The sequence below is a fragment of the Glycine soja genome, chromosome 3 (genome assembly GCF_004193775.1).
Source record: "Glycine soja cultivar W05 chromosome 3, ASM419377v2, whole genome shotgun sequence".
NCBI classification, from domain to species: domain Eukaryota; kingdom Viridiplantae; phylum Streptophyta; class Magnoliopsida; order Fabales; family Fabaceae; genus Glycine; species Glycine soja.
Genome location: NC_041004.1, coordinates 7,112,783 through 7,140,772, shown reverse-complemented (window position 1 = coordinate 7,140,772; position 27,990 = coordinate 7,112,783). Strand labels below are relative to the sequence as shown.

Sequence of the window (27,990 nt, the reverse complement as noted above, 5' to 3'; positions counted from 1 at the left end):
CCAATAGACCAATTTTTATATCCAAACGGAATTTTAATTATTGGCCAATTGAAAAATATTGGACCATTGGCCTTTGTTTTGACCGATGAACGAATTAAAATATTGGTTTTTCTGTTGGTCAATGTATTCAAAAGTAATTTAATTATTGGTCAAGGTTGTGTTTGTTCTCTAACATTTTAATTTTTTTTTGTTTGGTCAGAATTAACACCATCAATAATTAATAGATCTGAATTTACACAATGAAGATACACAAAAGTTTCTTAGGTTTGTAGTGGCAGATCATCATTTACAGGATTTGTGACAGTCAAATGTTTACCTGATTTGAATATTATTATATCTCAAAATTACTACTTCATGAACATGGGGATTGATGGCTAGTGAAATGGTAAAAAAATACTTAATTATTTGTTATTGCAAAACTATAAACTGAAAATCAAAATGACTTAATATTTTCAATGCTTGGCAAGTTCAACACGTGATTGATATTATATATCATCACTTTTAATTTTGTTGCAAAGATATAGTGGAGAAATGAAATATATATTTTAATGTTTGGCACACATCGTCTTTTATTCATTTTTTATAAATATATATAGATATATATTGCTTTATATATATTTATACGTTACAGGCAAGACATTTTCTATATACCAATCAGCAGTAGCTTCGTACATACCTCTTAACAGGAGTGTGCATTTTAAAAAATAAATAAAAGTAATTAAAGGAGTGCATTTTCACCATTAAAAGTAGCACATTCTAGAAAATAAATCAAGAAGTAAGTGGGTATAAAAACATATGAACGTCCAGCTTTTATAATCCTTTACTTAATGCAAAATCAAGAGCCAAAATAAACTTATGAAGTTATTTATTAATCATATTTCAACATGTCCATACACCAACTTTTATATTATTAATTATTAATATATACAATATTAGTCAAAATATGAAGTTAAATATTAGTTCTACATTAAATTAATAAAATAGAAAATTTCCCCCAAAATAACAAACCTTGCATGCATTAAATTTTGGATCTGCATTGTATGAATTAGCCCCCGTCGTGCTAATCTCTGCATATATAATTAATACCCAAAAGTATTTTCAGGAAATCAAAAATCAAATTTCAAATGCAGAAAAAAAATTTAACTAAGATTCAACAAAAGGTAAAATCTATGAAAGCCTAAAAGATGAGTGCTACCAACACCCTTTGCATTCTCTTTCCCACAAGCTCTCCGTTTGGGATATGCTAGGTGCACCCAGCATTATTGCTGGTGCACCCAGCAATTTATTGAAAGGTCAAGTTTGCCCTTCATTAAAAAATTTTAAAAGACTCCCTCTTTTCTCCCGGATTCACTTTCACCCAGTGCTTTTGTTTCTTTTCTTTCCTCTTCCGGGAGCATTCTCTTCCACCCAGTGCTTTTGTTTCTTTTCTTTCCTCTTCCGGGAGCATCTTTTCTTTCCTCTTCCGGGAGCATTCTCTTCCACCGCAAGCCACCGCGAGCCCAGCTGCTGCTTCTTTCGCCTGGACGCCATTGCCGTTCGAGGTAAGTTTCGTTAACCTTCCATTTGGTTTTATTATGCACTGTGTAGTTGTAGCATTAGGCTAGGTTAAAAAAACCTTAGGTTAGCAGAACCATAGGGTAGAAGACGAGTGCAGGAGGTGCCGGAAAAAATGGGGAAAGGGGGCTGACGGCGAGACTTCCGGAAGACCCGTTAGGGGTTCTTCCGGAACTTCCGGAAGAACATTTTCTGGAAACTTTCCGGAAGAAGTGTTCTTCCGGAAGAAACCAAACGTTTTCCGGAAGAACCCTGCTTCCGGAAACTTTCCGGAAGAAGGTTTCTTCCGGAAAACGTTTGGGATTTCCGGAAGAAGTTTCCGGAAGAAGTGTTCTTCCGGAATTATTCCGGAAGAACACTTCTTCCGGAAAGTTTTTTTTTTTCTTTTTTTTTTTTAAATGAAAAATGATTTTTGTTTTTTTTAAATGAATTATTATATTTCTGTTGATTATTTTGTTTTATAGATTTTATGAAAAATGAGGTTTGGATTTTTTATGTCATGTTTTTTTTTATAATTTACATTGTGTATTTTTATTAAATATTAATTTGTAAATTTTTTTTTTATAAAAGTGGTTGTGTTTGTTTTTGTTTATTGTTGATTTTTTTAAATTAGTGTCTTTTCTTTAAAAATGAAGTTGTCTATTTTTATAATTAAAGTTGTGTGTTTTGGAAGTTTTATAAAAATACTATTTTTTTTAAATTAATTAGTTTTTTTTATTATAAATGAAGTATTTTATTTTCTAAAAAAATTGTGGATGTTTACTAAATAAATTTTTTTACATTAGTTGTTTAATTTTTAAAAAAAAATTAAGTTGTGGATGTTTAGTAATGAATTATTTTTATATTAGTTGTGTTTTTTTTTATAAATGAAGTTGTTTAATTTTTTAAAAAAAAATTAATTTGTGGATGTTTACTAAGTAATTTAGTTGTGTTTTTTTAAGTAATAAAGTTTCTTATTTTTTTTTAAAAATTAAGAGTTGGATGTTTACTTTTAATAATTTAGTTGTGTTTTTTTTTAATGAAGTTGTTTAATTTTGTTTTTAAAATTAAGTTGTGGATGTTTATTAATAAATATTTTTTACATTAGGAGTGTTTTTTTAATAAATGAAGTTTAATTTTTAAAAAAAAATTATGTTGTGTATGTGTGAAAATGATTTGATTTAAGTTAGTCTTATTTGTTTATAAATAAAGTTGATTTTTTATAAAGAAAATTGTGTATATTTTGACCGAAAAAAAAACGTGTTCGACATGATTTACAGATCATGGCCAGAACACGAGGTTTAGGTCGTGCCATAGGTAGATTTGTAGGCAGAGATAGAGCTGCTGGCGAGGATGCTGGCGATGTTCCCGAGAGGCGTAGGCCTACTGCCTCAGCCCGTAGGCTACGCGTTCATCAGATGACTACGGAGGGACGTGATATGGCTGAGGACGTCGCTGACATGACTGATGATGTCCCTGAGCAGCCTACGGAGGCACCTGAGATGCGTGCGGACGCACAGGGTGCTGATAGTGGTGAGGGGTCAGATGGTGATGATGCTGCAGAGGGATTCCCTGGTGGTCCACGTGACCCGTCAGTGCTCACATCATTTGCCGAGCATGTTGCACATGCCGTGTGGAGTGGACAGGTATTTTAATTTGTTAATTATTTGTCATTGTTTATTTATTTGTTTATGATTAATTTTTTTTAATAATTGTATAATTTGTACTTCAAATCAGGAACGTCCTGATTTGAAGTTAGTGTCACATGGGAGGAAGCTGACACTGATTGGGAGGCCAGTGCCTGAGATTGAAGGCCTGGTGGCTGCCACAGGATTAAGTCCACTGATAGATTGTTCAGTTATTACTGGCGATCCTGGACTTATATCCGCATTTGTGGAGAGGTGGCACAGTGAGACTAGCACCTTCCACCTTCCAGTAGGAGAGCTGACGATCACATTGGATGATGTGTCGTCCATTCTACATTTGCCCATCACTGGCGCCTTGCACAGTTTCCACGCTCTTTCTACGGAGGAGGCCAGATTCTTGCTCACGGAGTTGCTGGAAGTGTCTGCGGAGGAGGCCAGAGCCGAGACAGCGCTCACACGTGGAGCATATGTACGATTAGGATGGGTTCGTGACATTTATGAGACCAGATGTCAGGCCCGGCGGTGGATTGTCGCAGCTCGCGCTTATTTGCTGCACCTTGTCGGTTGCACTCTTTTTGCTAATAAGAGTGCAACATACGTGCATGTGGTCCATCTTGACGCTTTCCGGGACCTCGCTCATAGTGGTGGTTACGCTTGGGGGGTTGCCGCGCTGGTTCATATGTACGACCAGTTAGATGAGGCTTGTAGGACCACCACCAGACAGCTTGCGGGGTACTTGACGCTATTTCAGGTAAATTTTGTGTTTATTAATATGTTAGGTTCGATTATGATTTAAACATGTTTTTATGTTATGTTAACCTCAATTATTGTGTAGTGCTGGATCTATGAGCACTTCCCTAGTGTGCATCAGTGCGTGACTGACGACACATACCAGGAGACGTCCCCACGTGCTTCCCGGTGGTTGACGTCGAAGGCGCACATGAAGGGCATCACAGGAGCACCCTACAGGGCACGTTGTGATGGTTTGACCGTCACAGATGTGTCCTGGTTGCCGTACACGGAGCATCGGGGTGTTAGGGCGTTTCAGGAGATTTCATCGTTCCAGGGTCAGCTCAGATGGGGTCCTATGATCGTCGCAGTTCGACCGGAGAGGGTGGTACGCCAGTTCGGTTACATCCAGAGCATCCCTCCGCCGCCTGTTAGTGCACGATTGTCACAGGAGCAGATAGATGACAGGTGGATGGAGTTTGCGGATCACTTACTACCTGCGGGTCAGCCTTGTTTAGTGCCTGGGCAGGTATCTGCGGATTACATTGAGTGGTTTTTCCGCATATCTCACCCTTTCATGACACCGACCCAGGCAGCTGACCAGCAGAGGGATGCACCAGCTGCAGACCCTGAGGACTACATACAGCCGCCCAGCCCCCAGGTTCCAGTGGCATTTGACCCCCCTCCATATGTGGTAAGATTATTTGCGCGTTTAATGTTTTATGAGTTGTTGTTTATTTTGAATTTCATAATAAATGTTTTTACTGACTTTGACAGGATGATTACGAGGGATATGAGGCGATTGCACAGAGGTTGGAGCGTGTGCTCAACCTTAGGATAGTCACTGCAGGCACAGAGTTATATGACATTATGCAGGACTGCCTGACGATCGCGAGAGGGGGACCCAGTGCTGATGGGACGGTCAGGGCTCGTCAGAGACGCCGCACGGACCATTGATCATTGTATTTATATTGTTGTGTTGTAGTTGACATGAATATTTGTAATTATTACAGTTTTTGTTTAATATAGTTGGCGTGTTTTGCACAGTTTATTATTTTATAATATAGTTTGTTATTCCGATTGTTTGTGGTCCTTAAGCAAAGTTTACGGTTGTTTTAAATTTATTTTTAAAAAAAGGGAACCTAGAATCATGAGTTTTGTTTGTAAGAATTACATAAAAAATAAAAGTTTTTAAAATAATTAATAAATCAGGAAATAGTCCCGTTCCCCAGTTCTCATGTTTGGACGTCAAAGAATCCAAAAAAAATAGTCCCGTTCCCCAGTTCCGTCAACTAACACGTCAAAACAAAGCCTCAAAATCGAAAAAAAATAGGAAATGAACCCTTTTTCCATGTTCAAGTACCCATGTTTGGGATTTTTTTGCGTGGGTGTGCCTGTGCCCTGAGACAATGGAGGGCGGCCATTTCTCATGTTTGGACGTCAAAGAATCCAAAAAAAATAGTCCCGTTCCCCAGTTCCGTCAACTAACACGTCAAAACAAAGCCTCAAAATCGAAAAAAAATAGGAAATGAACCCTTTTTCCATGTTCAAGTACCCATGTTTGGGATTTTTTTGCGTGGGTGTGCCTGTGCCCTGAGACAATGGAGGGCGGCCATTTCTCATGTTTGGACGTCAAAGAATCCAAAAAAAATAGTCCCGTTCCCCAGTTCCGTCAACTAACACGTCAAAACAAAGCCTCAAAATCGAAAAAAAATAGGAAATGAACCCTTTTTCCATGTTCAAGTACCCATGTTTGGGATTTTTTTTTCCAAATGCACAGAAGCTCCACGATCACAATCTTCAAAACCTATTCATTAAAGAAGCAAGAGAGTTCATTAAAGTTCAAACTTGGAATATTCTTATTCCCCTTGTATTCTTGTAACTCTCGCAAGCATACTCATCGTCACCATTAAAATGCATTCACGCATAGAAGGCGGCGCGCACATTCTCCAAGCAATTAATAGCCACCTTAAGTTACATATGATTCACTCTCATCATCGTATATTCCTATTTCGTATTCATATAAATTGCCAACTTCCTTTCATATTCCCCACGTTCTACTACTGTTTCAGCAAGGAAGGGACTTATAATCCTTCTTCAATACTTCAACGTCTTTATATATCTTCGTGTCTGGAGCATGATCATGGAGTCTCAGCCACTTATGGGTTGGAGCTCTTTCTACGAAATAGATGAAGAACCATTTCCATTTACGTGCCAATTTTCTTACAGGTAAACTATGAAACTTCTGTTCTATATCTTGATGCCATGATGAAATAGGAAATGATTTTACGTGTAGTCAAGTCAGCCAATGTGTTGTTGAGCGACTGCTAGTTTCAAAATGTGTACTGAAGTCAACCAATGTGTTGTCACGCTCAAACTGTAACACGCATGCATGTCATTATGTGTTGTCAATTATGACAATGATGTATGCTGTACGCGTAAATGATTTTTGTTGGACCAACAATTTCCTTGCTTAACCAAACGAGTAGTTGATAATATTAATTGGTTAGTGACGGGTTACAACGAATTATATCGCATAATGAATACAAATAAATAAACAATGAATGTTTAGTCTTCATTTAGGTCTACATAGTGTGTTTTGAATGACATCAAGCTTGTGTATTCCTGCATTCTACTAATATATGGAATTGCCCATTGCTTTGCCTGAGAATAACAATTGGTTGACCACAACAGCGCTGGGGGCGGCAATGGACAATGGTCTTTCAAATAAACCTGTTGTACATGAACAAACATTATATCATGCGCTGACCGTGCCAAACGAACAAGCGAAGTCATTGCATAATTGTTACACTAACTATATTCAATGTACCTGAACAAAATGATTTCCAAACACGTGACCGACACATATGATGCGGTGGCCAGAAGAGTCAGATGGTGGTTGACTTCTAAGAGGGAAAAATGTCATGCTTTGTTGTTGGGACAACGATACAAGGATTACGTTATACCGTGAAGCAATCACATATCCCATGTCTGTTATATCCATCCACTTGTCCACACTAACCTGAATGAACCAAACATACACATGTAAGTAATTTAAACATTGTTATTAAAAAAAATTAACCTAAAAACATACCTTTGAAAATCCATCAACAAGTAGGGACAACTTTAATTGTTCAAATCTCTCTGTGCCACCGAAGAGGTTCATGTACTCATGCGACCACCTGCCAAGTTCTTTAAGCAATTCATTACGCACTAACGGCCACGAATCTTCCCCCATACCTAATAAAGCGCCAATGGACCGATATCCACAGTTACCGTCCGCTTTCACATCCACAACGTCACGAATGAAACCTTGAAAGAATGACGCAAATTGATCCAACATCGGGATGATCCTTGTTGGCTGACGCGGTTGAGAACATGATGCACTTCGTTTCACTGGAGAGTTGCTGCTTTGAACAGAATGAAAAGCATCAACATACTCCCAGTAAGACGGATCACGCTTTGTGGATGTTTGACTTCTTTTCATCGGTTTCTTCGGTGCACCTTTAGTGTTCACCTTTGATGGAGGAGGGCACATAGAGTTATGATCAGGGTATGCGATTTCTCGAAGTTTACTCTTCAGATTTACTTTGCCAGCCACATCAAGTTCATCAAACCTTTTAGATATGACCTCTATTTCTTCCTTGATGGTGACTTCCGTCTCACATAACCCTTGGTCTGAAAAGCAAAGTCTCCTCCAAAAAAGATGGACTGACTCCAATGGGATGCTGCTAGCAGTATACCTAGAAAGCTCACATGCACAAGGAAGCCCGTGCGTGCTTCTCATCACACAACCACAAGAAGAGAGATTGTTGCCGAGATAACGTAGACGGTCAATCTCAGAAGCAATCTGATTTAAAGCATCCCTCGAAACCATCCCAAGAAGCCTCTTGTATAAGGTTTTTTTATATACATGGCCAACCACATGCGTACTGGTTTCAAAGGATGCTTTAATTTCGACGTGTTGCAGCGTGATCATGTTGTTCATGGCATCCCAAACACTACATAGGTCTCCAACGCTATTTTGTAGTACTCTTTTGAGAGCCCAATGAGCTGATTCAACCCTACATTTAAAATACACAACAAACATGAAAATATACAACAATTAAATACCATTTAATATTAATCGTTACTAACAAATAAAATCAGTTGTTAATACCTGTTTGTTGTTGTGTTGCCTAGGTGCATGACCTTATTCGTCCATGCTGTAATAAATTTTTCCTTGTGGGGGATAATCCATGTGTCGTTAACATAGTCAACGAACATCGGCCAAGGCGAACAAGCAACTTGAAACTTCTGATATGACTCATGGAACTCGTATTCGGACGGACAATCAACCAAAGTACCCCAGTTATCCATTACATAGTCCCACGCATTTTTTTCCCCGATTAAAGATTTGCACTTCGCCTTCACATTCTTATCGATATGAAACCTGCACAACAAATTAGTAGACTCGGGAAACACAGTTTTCACTGCATTCATCAGTGCTAGGTCTCTGTCAGTGACAATAACAAGAGGGAGGCGATCGTGTCTTAAAAATAGGCCTCGAAATCGTTCCAAAGCCCATACAATATTATTAACACGCTCAGCCTCCAGATATGCAAACCCAGCAGAGAATGTCATCGCCGTTGGTGTCACTCCAACAAAGTCAAGTAGTGGGAGTCTGTACCTGTTTGTTTTGTAGGTACTGTCTATAAAAAACACTAGATGACATGCATTGCATAACTTTACTGCATCTGGGTGACACCAAAACAGATCACGCACCACAACTTCATCCTTCAATCTATGCCAATGAATGTATTGATCACGTTCGAGAAGCTTCATCAGATGCTGCATTTCGGTATCAGCTCCTCTTATTGAAGAACGATATGCACTTCTTGCATTGTAAATTTGCTTTATCGTGGTGTAACTGTCGGCATTGTGTTCCTTCAACGTTAGCAAGATGTTTTTCGGTTTCACCATCGACTTTGTCATATCAGCAATAATTTTCTTTTCTTCCTTAGTCAATCGCCCGGCGTATGGATGTCCAACTAAGGACTTCGCCAATTCATGATTATGAATCCCACAGATCAACTTCACCATCCAACCTTCCCCTCCACGCACTGGTTTCCCACGAAGCCTGAAGGGACAACCACATTTCCTACTCCCGGTGTCTTTTCTAACGAATTCTTTATTTCTACACTTGTACGTACCACTCCTTTCACACCCAATTAACACAAATGAACTTCTTCCTCTGCTACCGGTCTCTGTGTCAGATCTCATAATCACTGCAACAAATCCATTTTCATGGGCAACTGTTCGAGCCCATTGCAAAACATCATCTCGAGTAGCGAATACCTACAACGCAACCCTAACACATTAATTTTCGTACAAACCATCAATTCAACCAATGACTCAAATTATCTATGATTACCTGAGATGTATTAAAAGCATTTGAACAATCGACATGTCGTTCATTCACTCCACATTCTTCTTGATTATCATAATCATAATCCATATCAACTTCTTGTGACATCGCAAAGTCATACCTCCATTGATCTTCGTCCATCTTAAGGACATATGCATCATACACAAGTACATTCAAATTATCATATAACCACATCCAAAAATTTACTACACCTTAAATAACAAACATATTAATAGGACATATGCATCATACACGACTATATTAAAATTATCACTATATTCTAAATTTATAACTACATTATTTACTTAAACTAAACTTATCACTATAATAAACAACTAATAAAACATTTTTGTACCATTATACATTTAAGTTACCTAAATCATTTAATATTATACCATTATACCTAATTAAATCAATAATCCACAACATATATAAACCAGAAATAAAAAAAAATTATAAAACAGAAATATATATACCATTATAAAACAAAAAAAATTATAATCCACAATATATATCATTATACCTAATTAAACCAATAATTCATTATTAACTAACAGAAATATATATAAAACAGAAATTAAAAAAATTATAAAACAGAAATTAATAAATTAGTAATAATTTAACATTCCGGAAGAAGGTCTTCCGGAAGTTAAGAAGCCCATTTCCGGAAGAAGTGCTTCCGGAAACTATTTCCGGAAGACCTTCTTCCGGAATTGGGCTTCTTAACTTCCGGAAGAAGGTCTTCCGGAAGTTACGAAGCCCAATTCCGGAAGAAGTGCTTCCGGAAGTAGTTTCCGGAAGAACTTCTTCCGGAATTGGGCTTCTTAACTTCCGGATGAAGGTCTTCCGGAAGTTAAGAAGCCCAATTCCGGAAGAAGTTCTTCCGGAAACTACTTCCGGAAGCACTTCTTCCGGAATTGGGCTTCGTAACTTCCGGAAGACCTTCTTCCGAAAGTTAAGAAGCCCAATTCCGGAAGATGGTCTTCCGGAAAGAGTTTCCGGAAGCACTTCTTCCGGAATTGGCCTTCGTAACTTCCGGAAGACCTTCATCCGGAAGTGGTCATTCCGGACCTTCCTGCTTCTGTGCCTAAAATTTCTTCCGGATACATTTTTTACTGTTTTTCTTCTCTAAAAGCTAACCGGAAAACGAAATAAACGCGTACCTCCGACAAAATAGGAACAACAGCCACTAATAAAACTTCAAATACGGAACACGGGACCACCAAATCTTCAAATACTTCACTTCACGGGACCACCAACAGACTGCTGAAGGGACCACCACCGAAACAACAGCAAACGGAAGAAGAAACAAAGCAAACGGAAGAAGAAACAAAGCAAACGGAAGAAGAAAGAAAGAAAGCGCAGTAAAACACAGCCTGAAGAAGAAAGAAAGAAAGCGCAGTAAAACACAGCCTGAAGACGTTAATTTAAAGAAATTTACACAAGGGCAAAATCGTCATTACATACGCATTAAAAAAAAAAACTAACTTCCGGAAGAAGCTTCTTCCGGAAGTCTTCCGGAAGAAGGTTCTTCCGGAAGACACTGGAATTCTTCCGGAAGAAGCTTCTTCCGGAAACATTCCGGATGACGTTCTTCCGGAAGTTGTCTGTGAGTATTTCCGGAAGACACAAATTATTCTTCCGGAAACTTTCCGGAAAAATTATTTCCGGAAACTTTCCGGAAGAACCTTCTTCCGGAAGAATAATTGCTGAAGGGCAGTTTCGCCACTTCACTGTTTGCTGGGTGCCCCAGCAATAATGCTGGGTGCACGTAGCAACTCCCTCTCCGTTTTTGGAAAAATTTTATGTGGGTTCCATTAAATAGTGAGTGGGCCCAGGTTTTTTTGTAAGACCCACATTAAACTTACCTTATAATAGAGTGTTGCAAAAAGTGTGTTTCTACCCTTTCTCCAGCCTAAATTAAAATTGGAACCATTTGTTCAAGCAAACAGAGAGGCAACAAAAGACAATCAAATTTATGTGGGAGAGGGGTGAATTGCTTAAGTCAATTGAACCCAAAGAATGGGCGCTGCACCAAAAAACGAATAAAATGAGATATAGAAAGTATGTAATGAACATAGATTACAAAAAGCCGAGACTATGACATACATCTTGTGGAAAGGAAGCTGTTGGAATAGGTATTGTTAACACACCAACCATGATAAATTTTTTACTTATGATACATATAATGTTCATAAATATGCTTCAGAGAAGAACAGTATAGGAAATAGAAGAGCATGTTTCGAGAAAAAAGTTAGCAAGCATATTTTCTCTGTAGGGCGGTAGCAAGCATATTTTCTCTGTTACTACAGACAAAGTATAACTAAACATCAGAAATCAATATCTACTAAAAAGTAAAAACAACTTCTGCTATTAGCAACAACCAAATTCCTGAAAAAACAATATTAATTCAATAGGCACTCCCCCATTCAACAAAATCATCACATATTGAAATATATATGTCTAAATGTCGACCAAATTTGTGAATCTTCTTAATTTTCTTAATCAATTGGGAGCAGCAAATACTAGCCAGAAGGTGCATCTTGCTAATGCTCAAATGTATAAATACCATCTGGCAGCTTGCACTTATCACCCAGTTCAAGATTCTACTATGAAAAAAACACGTCTCCAACTCACTGTGTGCCTGCCATAGTAACAAAAAATCAGAAACAAAACCTACAGAAGTAATATCAAATTACATTATTTTGGACTTGAACGATATGAAATCCCTTCCACCTCCTTTCCTCGCAATACTTTAACGATATGAATGACTCAGCAAACACAAGGGAATTTTTTTTAGATCAGTAAAGAAATTAGCAAGTACCTTTGTTTGTCATGAACATCATGGAATTCCAACACACCATTTTGCATGCTTCTTCGATCTGTTCCCCGCAGAGCCTTGGGTTCCCCCAAAATGACGACGCATTGAACCGGATCCATGCCGACCTCACCGGAATCTTGCCCGAGAGCCGGTTGTTGGACACATTTAAATACCTGAGGCTGCTCTACTTGAAACCGGGAATGCGTCCGGTGAACGCGTTGTCTTGCAAGTAGAGAACGTACAGTCGTCGAAGATTCAGCAGCGATGCTGGAATGTCGCCGGAGATATGGTTCTGCGACAGAACAATGACCTTCACGCGGTGGAGGAACGCCACCGAGGCGAGAAACTCACCTGAGAAGTAGTTTTCGTTGAGGCCACACAGGTGCGTGATCTCCTCCGTCGTGGCATCAATCTGGTGCCGGAGGCACTTCTCCTCCGCCAGCCACGCGTTCCGGTGCGAGGTGAGGAACAAGTGGGTGTGTGGTGGAAGCGAATGAAGAAGAAGGCAATGGCGGCGATGAACAAGGGTAGGGTTTGGAGTAGAGGGGGTGTGAAACGCAAGGTTGTTTTGGGAAGAGGCTCAGATGGAGTGTAACCTAGAGGAGGAAGACAGAAAGTGAGGTGGTGAAGAAGAAAGTCCGGTGGAAGGAGAAGAGTGAATGCGAACAGTCTTTGAATCATGAAGACTGAGTGTGACAACGAGACGATAAGGCTCATTCGACTAGAAAGATACTAATTTCAAAGACGGTTTTAAGAAAATCGCCTTTAAACATTCATTTTTTAACACGGTTTTGATAAGACCGTCTATGCATTTTATTATTTACAAAAATATCCCGCTTTATATATTAAGATGGTTTTTTCAGAACCGTTTTAAAAAATGCATAGGGTAATTTATAATATATATATATATATATATATATATATATATATATATATATATATATATATTAGTTCCTGAAAAAAAAATACCTCTCTTTGGTTGTTAATAAATTCCAAACACTAATATACCATATTAATTATGTCAAAAGATTTATGGTTTACTACTAGAGCTAGCTCATGTAGCTGGCTAGTGGATAATAGATAGTAGATAGATAGATAAATTAGATGTTTGAAAAAAAAAAAGAATAAAAATAAGTTTCACCGTAAAAATTGTGCGAAAGAATAGGTTAGCAAAAATTGTGCAATTAAAAGAATTTAATACATTTTTTTTTCTATGGATCAACACTTTTCTACGCCACCTTCTAAAAACAAAATCACTTTTCTATGATATAATTATGGATAAGTCTGTTTCCTCGTTATGGTTCTAATCTGTGACGTTGCTGCATTAATTAATATTTTGTCTGTCCGAAAGGGATTTGCGATAGTACAAAAGAGAAGCTCCAAAGACAGAGATAACGGCACTTTAATTATATTGAAACGAAACTAATCTAAAATCAAGAGTTTCTGTCGAAGTATGTTCGGTCTTGCCTATTAATTGGAAATTGGAAAATGACAATGATGTTATAAGATAATTCCGAATAACCATAAACCCAATACAATAAAATTAAAAATGCTTTTGTTCATTACTATCTTAATGGCATTGTTAAAAAATTAATAAATAAAATAAATACTTTTTCTTAAATGACAATAAAAATGTGTGAATATTATTAAATGTCTTAAAGATAAAAGATAACAAAAACAGAATTATTACCTGTAAAAATAATACACAACAAAGCTTAAAAATATTTATATTTTTTATTTATAAGAATTGAACACGATATTAAAAATAGACCAATAGAAATATACACTTTGTTTCTTTCTATTTTCTTAATTAGAGAATTAATATTGGAATGACCACTTTAATTTTTCTTTCAAATGATTTTTTGGGGTCCAAATATTTTTCAAATGCTTAACACTTTTTATTACATCCTTTTACATCAGTTAATTAATAATCGATGTAAGAAGACAATGACAATTTATGTCAATGATATACTAACAACTGATATAAAATATTATCTTTTACATCTGTTATAAATAGTGTAATTTCTTCTGATTCAAGGACTTAACGGATATTCTTGGTCTGCATGATAATTGTGGTACGATAATCAATAAAGACTGAGTTTGAATCTAGTCAGTAAAACATTCGAAAAAAGATCATGGACTACTTATTACCATGTAGACGCTTTCTGAACCTCACCATTCAATTCAGAGAAGCTTCATGGTAATTACAAGGAGAACATAACACGGAATACATTCCCTTATACATATGCACATAATTTCTTATGAAGCAAAAAGTAATTGTATGGGAAATACATGAAGTATTAATTAACTAATCAATTTCTGATTATAATATGCACGGGGTAATATTGTATTTGGTAACAAGGGACACATTCCATAAAAGCTGCCAAAAAGAGGAAGATGAATATTGCTGGCAACTTAGAAATAAAAAACTAAAAAACCAAATGGTTAAAAGTGATTGGTTGTTTTTCATTCATGATAAGATAACGATGACCAATATTTCTTTTTTATTTGTCATACAAAAGAGACGTTCGTGGCAAACTATAAAACATTTAGGTGAAAATCATACGTTCCCTTCAAAAACTCTACTAAAGTTCAAACACAATTCTAAGCCAACTATTTTAACCCGAAAATTGACAACTAGTTACGACATTTAATTTACATTGGTGTTTGATTCTCTGTATGTGTTTTTGGTTTTAAAAATAGTTTTCTAAAATAATTTCACACATCTAAACAACTAGTTTCTCATTTAAAATCTATTAAAATTTTAAAACTATTTACAAACTTAAACAAGTGTTTTGAAAAAATATGAGAACTGTTTTTTTATCTTATTCTATTATCACTTGTTGAATCCCTGCTACAATTTCACAATCTAATATCTTTCCTACACCACCTTCCACCAGCAATATATTATAAACAAAAGATATCTAATTATTTTAAAAACTATTTTTTCTAAATAGAAATTAATTACACCTTAAATTATCCATCCAAATTTCAACAGTCCTGCTAAGTAGTATTATATCCCCTCAAAAATTGTTCCTCCTGTCTATCTATTTAACCATGGTTAATTTCTTGTCTTATTCTTTTCTTCTTTCCCTAGTCACCTGGAATATTGACTTTTGTCGTCATATTCTTCTCAATGATTTTCGTCCTATAAATATTCAACCATGACCTCTCAGAAAAACTCATCCAAATTCCAAAACAAGAGTCTCCTCTGCAGTGTGCATAAGCCATTGGATAAAAATGATGCACCCTGAAATTCTCGAATCCTCATCATGGTCTTCAATCTACGAAGTCAATAGCTCAACTATTGGTCATCAATTTGAGCACTATGGCTTTGAAGTTGATGCCCATGTGGGTGTTTCAGTATTCAATTCCTTGTTCAACACTCCAGAGAACACTTCCTCGGAAACTTCCATAAACACTTTACCTTCAATCATGTTCACAAATGAATATGATCATTTTTTACACTACCAAATTGAAAAAGACACCCTTCAACTCCCAACATTGATGGACGTCTATGGTTTGTCTATGGATTGTGATGATTTTGATCCCATCTTAAGGGATCATCAAGAAAGTGAAGGAGATTGGAGTCCTACCCCATCTTTGGACTCAGATTTATCATCAAATCAAAAAGCACTTACCTTGCCTCAACAAGGCATGGAAATTGAAAACCAAGTGAGTCTTCCACACATGTTGGAGGCCCTTGGAGAAGCCATATATCAAGGGAAGAAAGCACTAAAAGAAGTGATCTTGAGATGCATGAGGCAGAAAGTTAGTCCACTTTATGAACCTCTTGAGCGTGTTGCTTTCTATTTGTGCCAAGACATGGAAACAAGACAAGATGATTTTTATCTCAAACAAGAGGCTTCCAAGAACTTTGAGGCAGCGTTTAAGGCCTTCTACCAAGGCCTCCCACATGGAAAAGTTGCTCACTTTGTGGCTAATTTGGCAATTCTTGAGGCCTTGCCCCATGATTCTGAAGTCATACACATAGTGGATTTTGACATGGGAGAAGGGTCTCAATGGCCTCCATTGATTGAGTCCATTGCAACCCTTCGCAAAACATTGAAGTTGACAGCAATCAAACGGGGAGAGGAAGGTTCCGAGGTTGTTTCCTCTCCATGGAAATTTGAGGAAATTAAAAGGGTGCTTCATGAGCATGCTAGATCTCGTGATTTGAAGTTGATGGTGGAGGAGAAGGAAATGGAGGAAGTGATTAGTGAGCTTAAGAAAATTAACAAAAGTGTTGGAAGTGGAAAGAGAGATTTTTATGCCTTCAATTGCATGGTGGGTCTTCCTCACATGGGGAGAGGGACTAGTAGAAGGCATGCCACGGAGTTTCTAAATTTGATCAAGAGTTGTGGAAGCAGGGGAATTGTCACTTTTGGAGATGCAAGAGTTTGTGAGAAGTTGGAAAATGACTTGGAATTCGTGTCATTCTTTGAGAGGCATTTGTTGCATTACAAGGCCTTGTTGGAGTCAATTGAATCACATTTCCCAAACCATTTCACAGATGCAAGAAGTGCCATGGAGTGCCTATTTGTGGCACCAAATATCTCTTCCCTTGCTTGGTTGCAAAAGTGGGAAGAGATCAAAGAGGAGTCGGAGTCCTATTTTCAGGCAGATATTGGCTTAGAGGGTTTGAGATTGAGCAATGCAATTTTAATGGAAGTCGGAGAGATGTTGAGTGGAAGTGAACAAGGTTCATATCAAGCCAGGATTGAAGGACAGAATGACAATCAATTGACTTTGGAATGGAAAGGAACCCCTCTAGTAAGAGTTTCAACTTGGAGAAAGATCAAAGGCCAATGATTTACTAACATGTGTATATTCCAATGATTTGTAGTTTTGTATTGATTCTTTAGGCTCATAAAAATATGTTCAGTAATTTTTGTTCATAATATAAAAGTAATATGTTAAGTTGATATAACAAAATTTGTTGTCCTATTAGTTGTCTTTATTGTCCACTTGGAGTATCATTTAAATAAATAAAAATAGAAATGCAATCAAAATGATTTTTTTTTGTGTACTTGATTTAGAATGGCACACCAATGGTCGATCTCTTTTAAAATTATCATAATATACATTTGGTATTCAGACAAATGTAAAAGGAAAAATATGAAGCTAAGGACACAGTAAATCAGCATGACCCTCCTCTGATCTATGAACAACAACTTTAGAAAAAAGCAACAAAGTATATTTGGAAGGTTGACAAACCAATTAGAAGATGTACAAAATATCTGCCAAAATATGGCGTTCATTTTAGAATTTGTAGTATGCCCCATCCCAAATGCAATATAACAACTTGTAAATAATGATTTTCTCTCCCCCTGCAAAGGGACGTGAAATAGGTGCGGTAACGATAAGGATATGAAGATAGAGAAAGTAAGAAATTCAATACGGGATGTGATGGGAAACAATTGAAATAAAAAGTTAATATAAAATGGAAGAAAAAGGATGTAAGAAAAAATCATAATTGATAGTTTATTTTATTGTGATCTTCTTTTCTCCATCTCTTGGCTTTTTTGTTTTTATTGGTAAAAATAAAGGGGTTGGTTGAATGAACTAGCTCAAACGTCTCCCTTAAGTTACACTGAAAAATAAATGGGCTATTAAGCAAGGACAAAGAAATAGACCAAAAGTGGGGTTTCCATGGTTATTGGTTATCTACTGTTTCCATTCACAATATATTAGAATTTAAAGAGTATGGGACTTGGGAGATAGTGACATTTTGCTTGAGTGACTCTGTCCAGAAATAAATCACATTTGATATTCTTAACTATTAGTTTACATTTATATACTTTTTTAGTTATCTATAGTTCACTGATACTAGACTTGCTCTATAATGAGACAATTTCACATTACAATGAAAATTGATATATAAAGTCTTCACTTGATTCACACTTTTTCAATGTGGACTTTTAAATTATTTAATTGTAAATTATTTTTGGTAGAGGGGTTAATTATATGTGGACAAATAATTGATGCTATATTTTATTTACAATTCTAGTTCTCCCCTCTCTATTCCTCTGCTTTTAATTATTCAATCGTAAATTTTTGTTAGTAGATGAGTTAGTTGAATGATGAATTAGCTCAAAGGTCTCCCATAAGTTACAATGAAAAACAAAGAGGTGATTGAGGACAAGAAAAATAGACAAAAAAAAAAGGGGGTTTCAATGGTTATCTACCTACTATTTCCATTCACATTATATTAGAATTTATTTGCCGGTTATGTTCAAGAGTATGACAGATAGGGACATGTCGACAAATTCATACTATACCTAGTTTAAACATTAATTAGGAATTTATTTGCTCTGAATTTTATTAATAGTATTTCCAAAAATTCATTCTATACCTGGTTATCTAACTTGCTCAAGTTGGGGAGTGAGGGTGACCCAGAGAAGAATAGAAGGAGAATGGATCTGGAGTAACATTGCATTTGGCAGTGCAAGTTTAATAATGCAAAATGTAGACTGTCTAATTATTTTTCTTTGTTTGCATTCAACAAGGAATCTTATAAACTATGATAGATTTAACATTTCATTTATGCATCTTTTTGCTATTATTGAATAGTTGAATTTATTTCTCACTAGAATTCATTTCAAAAGAGTATTGCAGACCCCTGGAACCACAACGCCTCTGTAAGCCTTGCAAACATAATGTGCAAAATTTGCATAGTCCTGAATTAACACAAAGAGTACTCTTGATGAGTATATTCTCAATAATCTAAAAATCATACTAATGACACGTGGAAGTGTGTGTGAATGAGAAAGTATGAGAAAAAAGAGAAAGGACTAACTTTTTCAACAGGCTGATTATTCACCACCACCCATGGCACAAATGAAGGAGGTGGGTCAAGTTGTGCGATTTGATTAATATATGTTTTCCCTAGCTGCATATAAATCCAAATTGTACAATCTAAGTAACACTAAACAGACTTATATAGACAAGGATAAATTATTATGCAGTTCTGGTTTTGACTAATTTCTCCATTATACTTAATTAAATATTATTAATTCTTTCTTGTAAATTGTAAAACTTGAATTTGTGCCATATAGACATTGATCAATATGAACACACGATAATCCATGACTATCTAACTACTCTTTATAAAAGATAGTCTAACACTACATATTTTAAATGCCGTTTGATTTGATGAAATGCGTGTTTTTTTTAATTACAAAAACCACCTTGTTTTTACTTTATTTTTTGTATTAAATAATTTGTATAAATATAGTACAAAGAGAAAATAAAAATAGAAAATATTTTGCAATGTATTTCTTATGAAAACTATTAAAAATAAGAAATAAAGTGAAAACAAATGGTATTATTATAATTAAAAATGAAAATATAAAACGTTTTGCAAACCATACTCTTTTAACTTGTGGATGTTTGCAGTCTTTTTATTTTTTTTACAAAAAAAAAAACTTATATTATTTCATTCATAATCAAAGATTCAATACAAGTTCGAATGAAATCATAGATGTCACTTGTAGTTTTAAAAAAAATATATATATTTTACATGAAGAAGCTAGTAGCTATTATCAAAGTTTTGAAAATCGGATGGGATGGGTCAGTTGAATCGGAACCAGTTTGTCATCCGGTTCGGATAACCCCTCGAACCGGACAGGAAACCGGTGTAAAACCGTGAGAACTGGTGGTTCAGCGGTTTTCAACGGCTTTTGAAAAAAAAAATCTCATTTTCTCAAAATTAAACGTGCTCTGCTACAAATTCAGACAGGCAAGCCTAAGTCGCTTTTGTACCAAGTCTGCATAGAGCTGACACTGTCACAATGCACGAAAAGAAGGAACTTTGACTTAAGTTAAAAAGTTAAAACTTAAAAAACTAAAAAAGTTAAATAACTTATTTAATCTTAAAGTTTGATGATTATTATTTTTTTAATTCTTATAATTTGAAAGTGATATTTTTTATTTTTATAGTTTACATTTTAATTCTTAGTTATGTAATTTAAAAATATTTTTTTAGTTCTTATAATTTATATTTTAATTCTTTTTTAATCCTTATAGTTTAAAAGTAATATTTTTAATTATTTTAATTATCTTTTAGTTTTTATTATAAAAAATATATAAAAATAATTAGTTATAAATTAGTTATCAATTATTAATTATTTTTTTATTAAAAATTATTTTATAATAAATTAGTTATGAATTCTTTCTTGATATTTTTATAATGAATTATAATTGATAATATTACTCATATATTGATAATAAAGACTAAAATGAAATTAAAATATAAAATATAAGAATTAAAAGAATTACTTTCAAACTATAAAAATTAAAAGAGAATTAAAATATAAATTATAAGGACTAAAAAAATCACTTTCAAAATTGTAGGGGCAGACTTAAAATGTAAATCATAGGAACTAAAAGGAATAAAAAAGATAAGAATCCTAAAACTATAAAAATAAAATGAATAATTAAACCAACTAAAAAAAAAGAAGAAAGAAATGGATGTGAAGAATACAAACTGAACTATATGCTATACATAATTAGTGACATCTATTTGTCAAAAAATAACTAGTGACATCTACCTTTAATTTCAATTCAGCAACGATTTTAATTTTTCTTACAAGGAGTTGACTCATCAAAAAATGTTTAATATTGTTTAAAAAGCCATTAAAGTAACATCAATTAGTTTAGACGCCTTTGCAATAAAATTAACGGATAATCATAAGAGTTTTTAGAAAATTTATTTAGATTTATGAAAATAACGTACCTGTAACTCTAGTAACTTTTTTTATGACTTATTTAAATAAGTTTTTTGATAAATTTTATTTAAAACATTATTTTTTATTTAAATAAAATATTTTAAAAATTTCAGTGATTAAAAAAGAATATTCATGTTATTCTAAAGTTAAATGTAATACTCCTTCACTTGTATAAAAGTTTGACAATAGTTAATCCATTGATAATTAAAACATGACGTTAATTTAAGTCTTTAATTATAAAAAATATCATTTTTATTAAAATAAATTAGTGTTAATTGTATTAGATTTACATATTAATATTCTTAAAGTATGTCAAATGTGATATTATATTTATCTAGTATTATTGCATAAACTATTTAATTATTACTATCTTATTAATATTGGTTCAACCACTGTTGAATTATGATTGAGCCTTTAAACCTTAAATTAATACCTTAATCGGTTCAATTACAGTTTGATTTTAAAAATCTTCATTATTATACGATGTTGAATACAGCATTTATCATTTTCCATAACACTGTAGTCATGATTAAGAGATATTATGATTAACTATCCATACCAATGACTTAACCAAACACATATATAGTCATATATAGAATAAACATGTTTCCATTTCGTCTGTTCCATAGTTTTAGCTAACCGTAAAGTGAAAGAAATGGAAAATAACCTCTGTTCCATTTCCCATGTTGAAGCAATTCAGAAAAGGCTCCTTAGGCAAACCCAATTGGTTTAAACATTCTTCCTTCCATTCCTTAATCGTTCCTTTAATTGCCAGAAACTCAAAGCAGTTAACAAATTGATATTGTATGTCCTGCATCACAATGTTATTGTGCATATCTAAGAAAAGTTACCACCACAGAGATCTAGTCTCTATATATAAGAGAAACTTAGAGTATACTTACCACTTTAGACCAAAGATTAAGGGCACATGATTCCAATGAATTTAGCTCGCATTCATCTGGTCCATTCTGCCAATTTGTGTATAAGTATGAATCAAATATAAAGATGATCATCAAGCTTTTTACAGTTCTTATACGAATACAAAGAAAATTGTGAGTAATAGAAGAAACATTGGGAATTATTATAAAAAAAATTCTTAGGATTTAAGCTTAATACATAGTCATGAGCTAGTTGATGAGGTGAGGATTAAAATACCAATTTGGACTTCATCTCAAAAGGTAATTTGTGAAGTGAGACTTGCCACTTTTACCCACTATTTTGGTTTTATCATTGGAAGATGTAAGATCTTCAACAAAAACAGATAAAAAATTATAAAAAAAAAAAATCGAAGAGAAATTGATGAAGAGCATCAAGAAAAAGAATTTTTAAAATTGTGTAAGATTTGTTAAGTATTCTCAACAGTCACCGAACATGCATGGGCTGCATATTTTGCCAGACTGCAACAATAAAGTTCATTGAGTACATAATTTAGTGAACAGAAACTAAAAGACAATGTTAAAGATAAATCCCTTTTCCCTGACCTTGATCTAAGTGAAAGCATCATATGGGTTTAACAAAAGGCACATATAAAACAAATGAACAGATCACAAAAACTAAATTAAATTAAAGCAACAAAAATATAGTAAAGACAACCATAACTCTTAGACTATGTTTTCTTCTCATCATAACTCAAAATTAAAGGCGTTGTTGTTGTTGTATAACTCAAAATTAAAATAAATTTATTTTCATCAGTTTCCTCTGAGACCCTTGAGCCCGTGATAACTGATAACTATCACCACTCTAAAGCAACCAAATTAATTGATATCAAAGTCAATTTTGCTACTGACATAGAATTCAGCCATGTTACTTACTGAATAGCTTAATGCTTTGCAAAATGTAATTCCTTGTAGCTTATATAGCAAAGATAATATAGATATAAAATTAAACCTGACATGATATGGATTTGTTGGTATTATTGACGTAAGCATTGGCCCAAGGCACTAGCTGAAGATTGACAATGCTGATGAGGTTGTTGCCAAAGATATCCCTCAGATCCTCAATAATGAATTTTGCACAAGTTTTGCAAAGACTATCATAATACACTGATAGATTAACTTTCTGATGTGCAAGTGATGTATTAATGTCAGCACCATGACCAGCATTATGTGAAGCAGAAGCATAAGATGCACCCTGAGATTCACATATGAAGAGGAAAAGGACTAATATCAATGCAATGGTGATAACTAGTTTTGGAAAAACCATTTTGATTATATTTTGTAGAAAAACTTTCTACTCTGTCTCTGGGTGTAAGGCTGTGAATTGTGAATGATTAATTGATTATTTATTTGGAACCGAGTCTTTAATGTATAAGTAACTCCTCTTCAGCCAAGGAGAAGAAAATAAAACTGTGTCATGTTTTTCTATCAGTTGGCAAATCAAATTCTAATTTCCATTTTAGTTTGGAAAATATAGCTAAAAGTCTCTATCTCTCATTTTGTTTTTTAGTAAAAACTAGAGGGAATGAAGTCCAGAAATACAATAAAACAATTGTTTGGAATGATAGAAGCTATAACCTTATGATTCATGATTATTGTCTCTTATTCATTCTTGAAAACTGATTTTTGTATTGTTGTCTCAACCTTGCTTAGCTATACAAAACAAAGAAGTTTCAAGTTACATGGTATCTTAGGCATTCCTGTTTGTTTATCTTTCACCTGTATCTCTCCTTCTCCCTTCTCTCTGTCTTATATTACCAACCACAAAGTGTGCATTTTCCTTTTACCCTCTACCAGTTTCTATTTAATAGTTTCTTTTTTCTTTCTTTCTTTTTCTTTTGGCCCCAGTTTTCTTATCCCCATCCAGGTAAAAGTACACTAGTTTTTCGTTCTTGCATTTCTTGTTCTTTTAAATCTCTATCCTACCCGTGATGGAGAAATTTATGGTAATGATAGATGATATGAATACCTTATTTTATATTTGTACAGGTTTATTTAGGGAATATATATGCCAATGAAGAATGAAATTGAAAAGGCCTGGTTTTCCTTATTAAATTTTTAGACTAGGCTAGTGTAACAAATTTCATTTCATTTTGTTTTTGCTCCCGCAGTTAATATTTAAAAAATCTAATCTGTAGAAGCTTAAAGAATTAGTTTAATCAGGCTATGCCTAAGTTGAGTTTTTGACGAAGCCTCACACATATTGTGATGGCAAGTTGTAATAGCTTAGTTGTGTTATGTCTTTAGATAGCTTATCTTAATAAGTCTTGCTATGCTTGATGCAAGTTGATCCATTGAAGCTTACAACTTAAGAGATTAACAAATGAAGAGAAGTTTCTTATAAAACTAAAATGAATGGCACATAAAAGTGAATTCTGCATTTGATTCATTAAGTTTGTTTATATGTGAAAAAGTATTAAAGAGTAATATGTTAATTTGCTATTGAAAAACTGAAAATCTAAGTAGGATAATCGATTACACATAGGGTGATTGATTATATTACTTGGGAACTATTTTGTGAAAAAGCGACACATTTGGTTTTTAGAAGAGATGTACATTCAACAATAATCGATTATATAAAATTATAATCCATTGCATATTGTTGTTATCTTGAACCCAGGAGTTTTGTTAAGAATAGGGTTCTCTCATTATTGTTTGTGTACAAAGATTTCTACAGGGTTCTTTGAATTCTTTTTAATAAGGCTTTAGAAAGGCTTTTGTATGTTTCGTGAAAATGATTTTAATGGAATAATATATGAGTTCTTTAAGTTCAAATTAATTTTCTTATTACTTCACTTCATTTTTGTTATAGTTTAATTTGTTTATAAACATTTTTTTTACTTTAAAAAAGTAGCATTGTGAAATTTAAGTTCATAGTTATATTAAAAAAATAAGCACATCTAATTATCTTATCTTATTTTTATAAATGAAAATGTTCATTGATGCAAAATTTTGAAGGCCAAATGACCTATTTAGTGATTTATTTATTTTTTTTTCAATTTAATCCTTTATTTTTTAAATTTTTATTTTATAAAGAATTAATTAATCCTTTATATTTAAAAAAAAACTAAAATGATTATTTTGTCAATAAAAACTTAACATCATGAATGAAATTAAAATAATAACAACTAAAAACCTTCACAAAATGGAAGCTTTTTTTTTCCCTACTTTTTCTTTCTCTTCTTCTCACTTCTCCTTCATTCTCATCTTCTGTCATTTATATCCAACTCAACAACATACAACAAAAATCTTCAAATCTGAAATATCACTCACACCCAAAACAAGAATGCACAATCCAAAAAAATAAGAATGAATGGTCTCAAGATGATGGAAAACTAATTCAAAACGAAACCCCTAATTTTTCAATTAGGGTTCAATCTAATTTTTTAACTCCTTCTCTATCGCTATCTCCATTGTCGACAAGGTCCAACTTCTAGTGCACCATGACATCCTTGCGCTCCCGAATGTCTGCAAGGAATACCTCAAGCGCGTGAACTTGCATCCGAGTTCATGACTGCAAACCTCCTCCACGACACAACAGTGATCAAAATCCTCCTCCTCTCTCCAAACCACCACCACTTCATTGACTTCTTTATGTCTCTACACCAACTTCACAACCAGCATCTCCATCATAAACAACATCATCACCTCCCAACTCAACCATAAAATGACATAGTTGCTGCCACCAAACAACAAAGAGGAGGAGGAAAATTGTGCTCAGTCAAATCTCCTCCCTTCTCAGTATGAGATTTTGGAATCTTCCAAATCAGATGGAGGGGGAAGAAAGAGAGAGACAGGGAAGAAGAGAAAGAAGAGGAAGAAGGGAAAATGTGATTCATCTATGAAGAGAGGATTATTACTTCGATCTGGGTTGTTGAGATCTGGGATTATGATTTTTGGTTTGAAAATGTTATTTAAATGCATGGATGAGAGGAGAATTATTGAGAAGGTGAGAACACAATGGTGTTTTTTAAAGGCTTAATTAAATTTTTCATACCTGTAATATAATCTGTTTTCAAAAAACTACCTAACATTCATTTTTTTCTCCTAGATACCTAGAAAATTTTTGCGTTTCATTTTAATACCTGCTATCAAGCTACATCCGTTAAGTGATGACATGACAGACAGAGTGTCACGTCATCACGCCTAGTCAATGGCCACGTAAGCATAGGCCTCAACATCAGTGCCATGTCATCATCTTCTTCCTCTTCTCCAACGGAAACCACCACCACCTCCCAACATGCCATCCAACCACCACCACTGCACCATGGGAACAATGGGTGCACCACGGGAACAATAGGTGGTCCTTCTTACTATGTTTCATCATTGCCCTACATGTGTGCAAGCTTCGACCATGACTCTCCTTATTATCACTTTCAATCTCCACCCTTCGAAATCTTCAATAATGAGAATGCCAATGATTGTTCTATTATGTGACCAAAGATAAATGAAATAAACATAGTGCTTTTTGTTTCTTTGATGGTCCCAAGTAGAGGTAGTTTTTTTTTATGTTTTTGTATTTTTAGGAGGGAAAAATCAAGCTTATGGCATATACATTGTGTTGTGTCCTTGGATTTTCTAGGGGCTCACTTTGTTGCATTTACTACTCCAACACTGAAATATGCCCAACCTTACCTTATTTTGTTCTTTTGGATTAAACTGTAAATAATATTGGCGATGGTGGTGGTTACCCAGGAGAGGAAGAAGGGGATAAGGGGAAGAAAAAGAGAAAGGGGTTGGACGGCGCGGTGGTGGTGGTGGTGGTGCAGTGTGGTTGGAGAAGAGGAAGAAGGTGATGACGTGGCACTGATATGGAAGCCTGTGCTTGCATGGTAAATGACTACTTGTGATGACGTGACACTTCGTCAGTCACATCATCACTTAACGGATGCTGCTTGACAGCAAGTACTAGAATAAAACGCAAAAAATTTTCAAGAATCTAGGGGGAAAAATAAATGTGAGGTAATTTTTTGAAAATGACCTATATTCTAGGTAGGAAAAACTTAATTAAGCTTTTTTTTTAAAAAAAATGGTATAATATTAGTGGCTAAAAATTGTCAATATTTTAGTTTCATTAACGGTGTTAGGGCATTAATTTTGCATTAACGGAATGATCATTTTGATCCTTTTTTAAAACATAAAAGATCAAAATAAACTTTTTAAAAAATGAATGATCAAATTGAATCAAATAGATTTGTCTAATTTAGAATTAGTTATAGATTTTTTTAATTAATATAAGAAACTAAAAAATTATCAATGTACTTTTATATATGTAAAAGAAATCATTCCCTCCTCAATTCTGTTGTGGATCCCATGAGTTCATAATCTAGTTTCAAATTAGATTTCGATTTACTCATAAAAAAATAGTATATTTCCATTATAAATTACCAAGACAAATGTTTATTAAATAATAAATTAAAATTTAATTTCTCAATTACTATAGTGTGGTTGATTATTTTTATTACATTATTTAGATATACACATATTTATAATGATTTAAATCTTAGATCACTTGATTAAGAAACATAAGTTGCTATCAATTTTATCAACAACTTGATAATTTCTTATTAAGGTTATTTTTCTCAAATTAATTTCAATTTATGCACAATATATACTTGGACACTTTATGTAATAGCAAATTAATATTATAAATATGTTATTTGAATTTGAAACATATATAATTCAAAATGAAACCAAAAATAATATTCAAATAATTAGTGATTATGATAAACAAAGATCTTATTAATATCATCCAAGCATACGATAGTCAATGTAGAAACTTCTTAGTAACATCTTATCTAAACATTTATAAATTATATATTAACCAATTGAAACACGCCGAAGTAAAAGGAAACCAAGGTCATTCAAAATGTGCAACAATTGGCCTTCATGCAATCCTTTATCAAATGTCTCCAAATCTGGATATTCTATCTCAGCACCTGTCATCCTAAAAAAAAAAGTAAGAATAACAAAATAAATCCTAAATAATTGCAAATGAATGAATAATAATATATATAGGAGATGTTTCAAATAAAAATAGATTTTAAATGAAAAAATGAGAGCAAATAATAGTAATCATTATATTTAGCTTAAAAACAATTAACATCTGCGATTAGAATCCAAATTTAAAAAAGTCACATGCAGAAATGTTATTGTATATATCATGATTTCACTTACTTGCACATTAGTT

The 27,990-nt window shown here is 34.1% G+C and overlaps 2 protein-coding genes and 2 long non-coding RNA genes across 4 annotated transcripts; 2 read left to right on the top strand and 2 right to left on the bottom strand.

Moving 5' to 3' along the window:
* Positions 1 to 1,447: 1,447 nt before the first annotated feature.
* Positions 1,448 to 2,967, top strand: LOC114405394. The gene is made up of 2 exons (XR_003665193.1): positions 1,448 to 1,541; positions 2,814 to 2,967. It is a non-coding gene; the product is annotated as an uncharacterized LOC114405394 (long non-coding RNA).
* Positions 2,968 to 11,555: 8,588 nt separating this feature from the next.
* Positions 11,556 to 12,859, bottom strand: LOC114406089. The gene is made up of 2 exons (XR_003665370.1): positions 12,140 to 12,859; positions 11,556 to 11,959 (listed from the first exon to the last, which is right to left on the bottom strand). It is a non-coding gene; the product is annotated as an uncharacterized LOC114406089 (long non-coding RNA).
* A 2,517-nt stretch (positions 12,860 to 15,376) lies between these two features.
* Positions 15,377 to 16,948, top strand: LOC114404894 (nodulation-signaling pathway 2 protein-like). Its single transcript, XM_028367626.1, has one exon. It carries the CDS (start codon positions 15,377 to 15,379, stop codon positions 16,946 to 16,948), a length of 1,572 nt encoding a protein of 523 aa, XP_028223427.1.
* A 1,594-nt stretch (positions 16,949 to 18,542) lies between these two features.
* LOC114406088 (gamma-interferon-responsive lysosomal thiol protein-like) lies at positions 18,543 to 23,156 on the bottom strand. Its single transcript, XM_028368666.1, has 5 exons — positions 22,753 to 23,156; positions 21,768 to 21,833; positions 21,533 to 21,676; positions 18,936 to 19,028; positions 18,543 to 18,816 (listed from the first exon to the last, which is right to left on the bottom strand). The coding sequence occupies exons 1-5, from the start codon at positions 23,065 to 23,067 to the stop codon at positions 18,733 to 18,735; spliced, it is 702 nt and encodes a 233-aa protein (XP_028224467.1). The 5' UTR covers positions 23,068 to 23,156; the 3' UTR covers positions 18,543 to 18,732.
* Between the last annotated feature and the right edge of the window lie 4,834 nt (positions 23,157 to 27,990).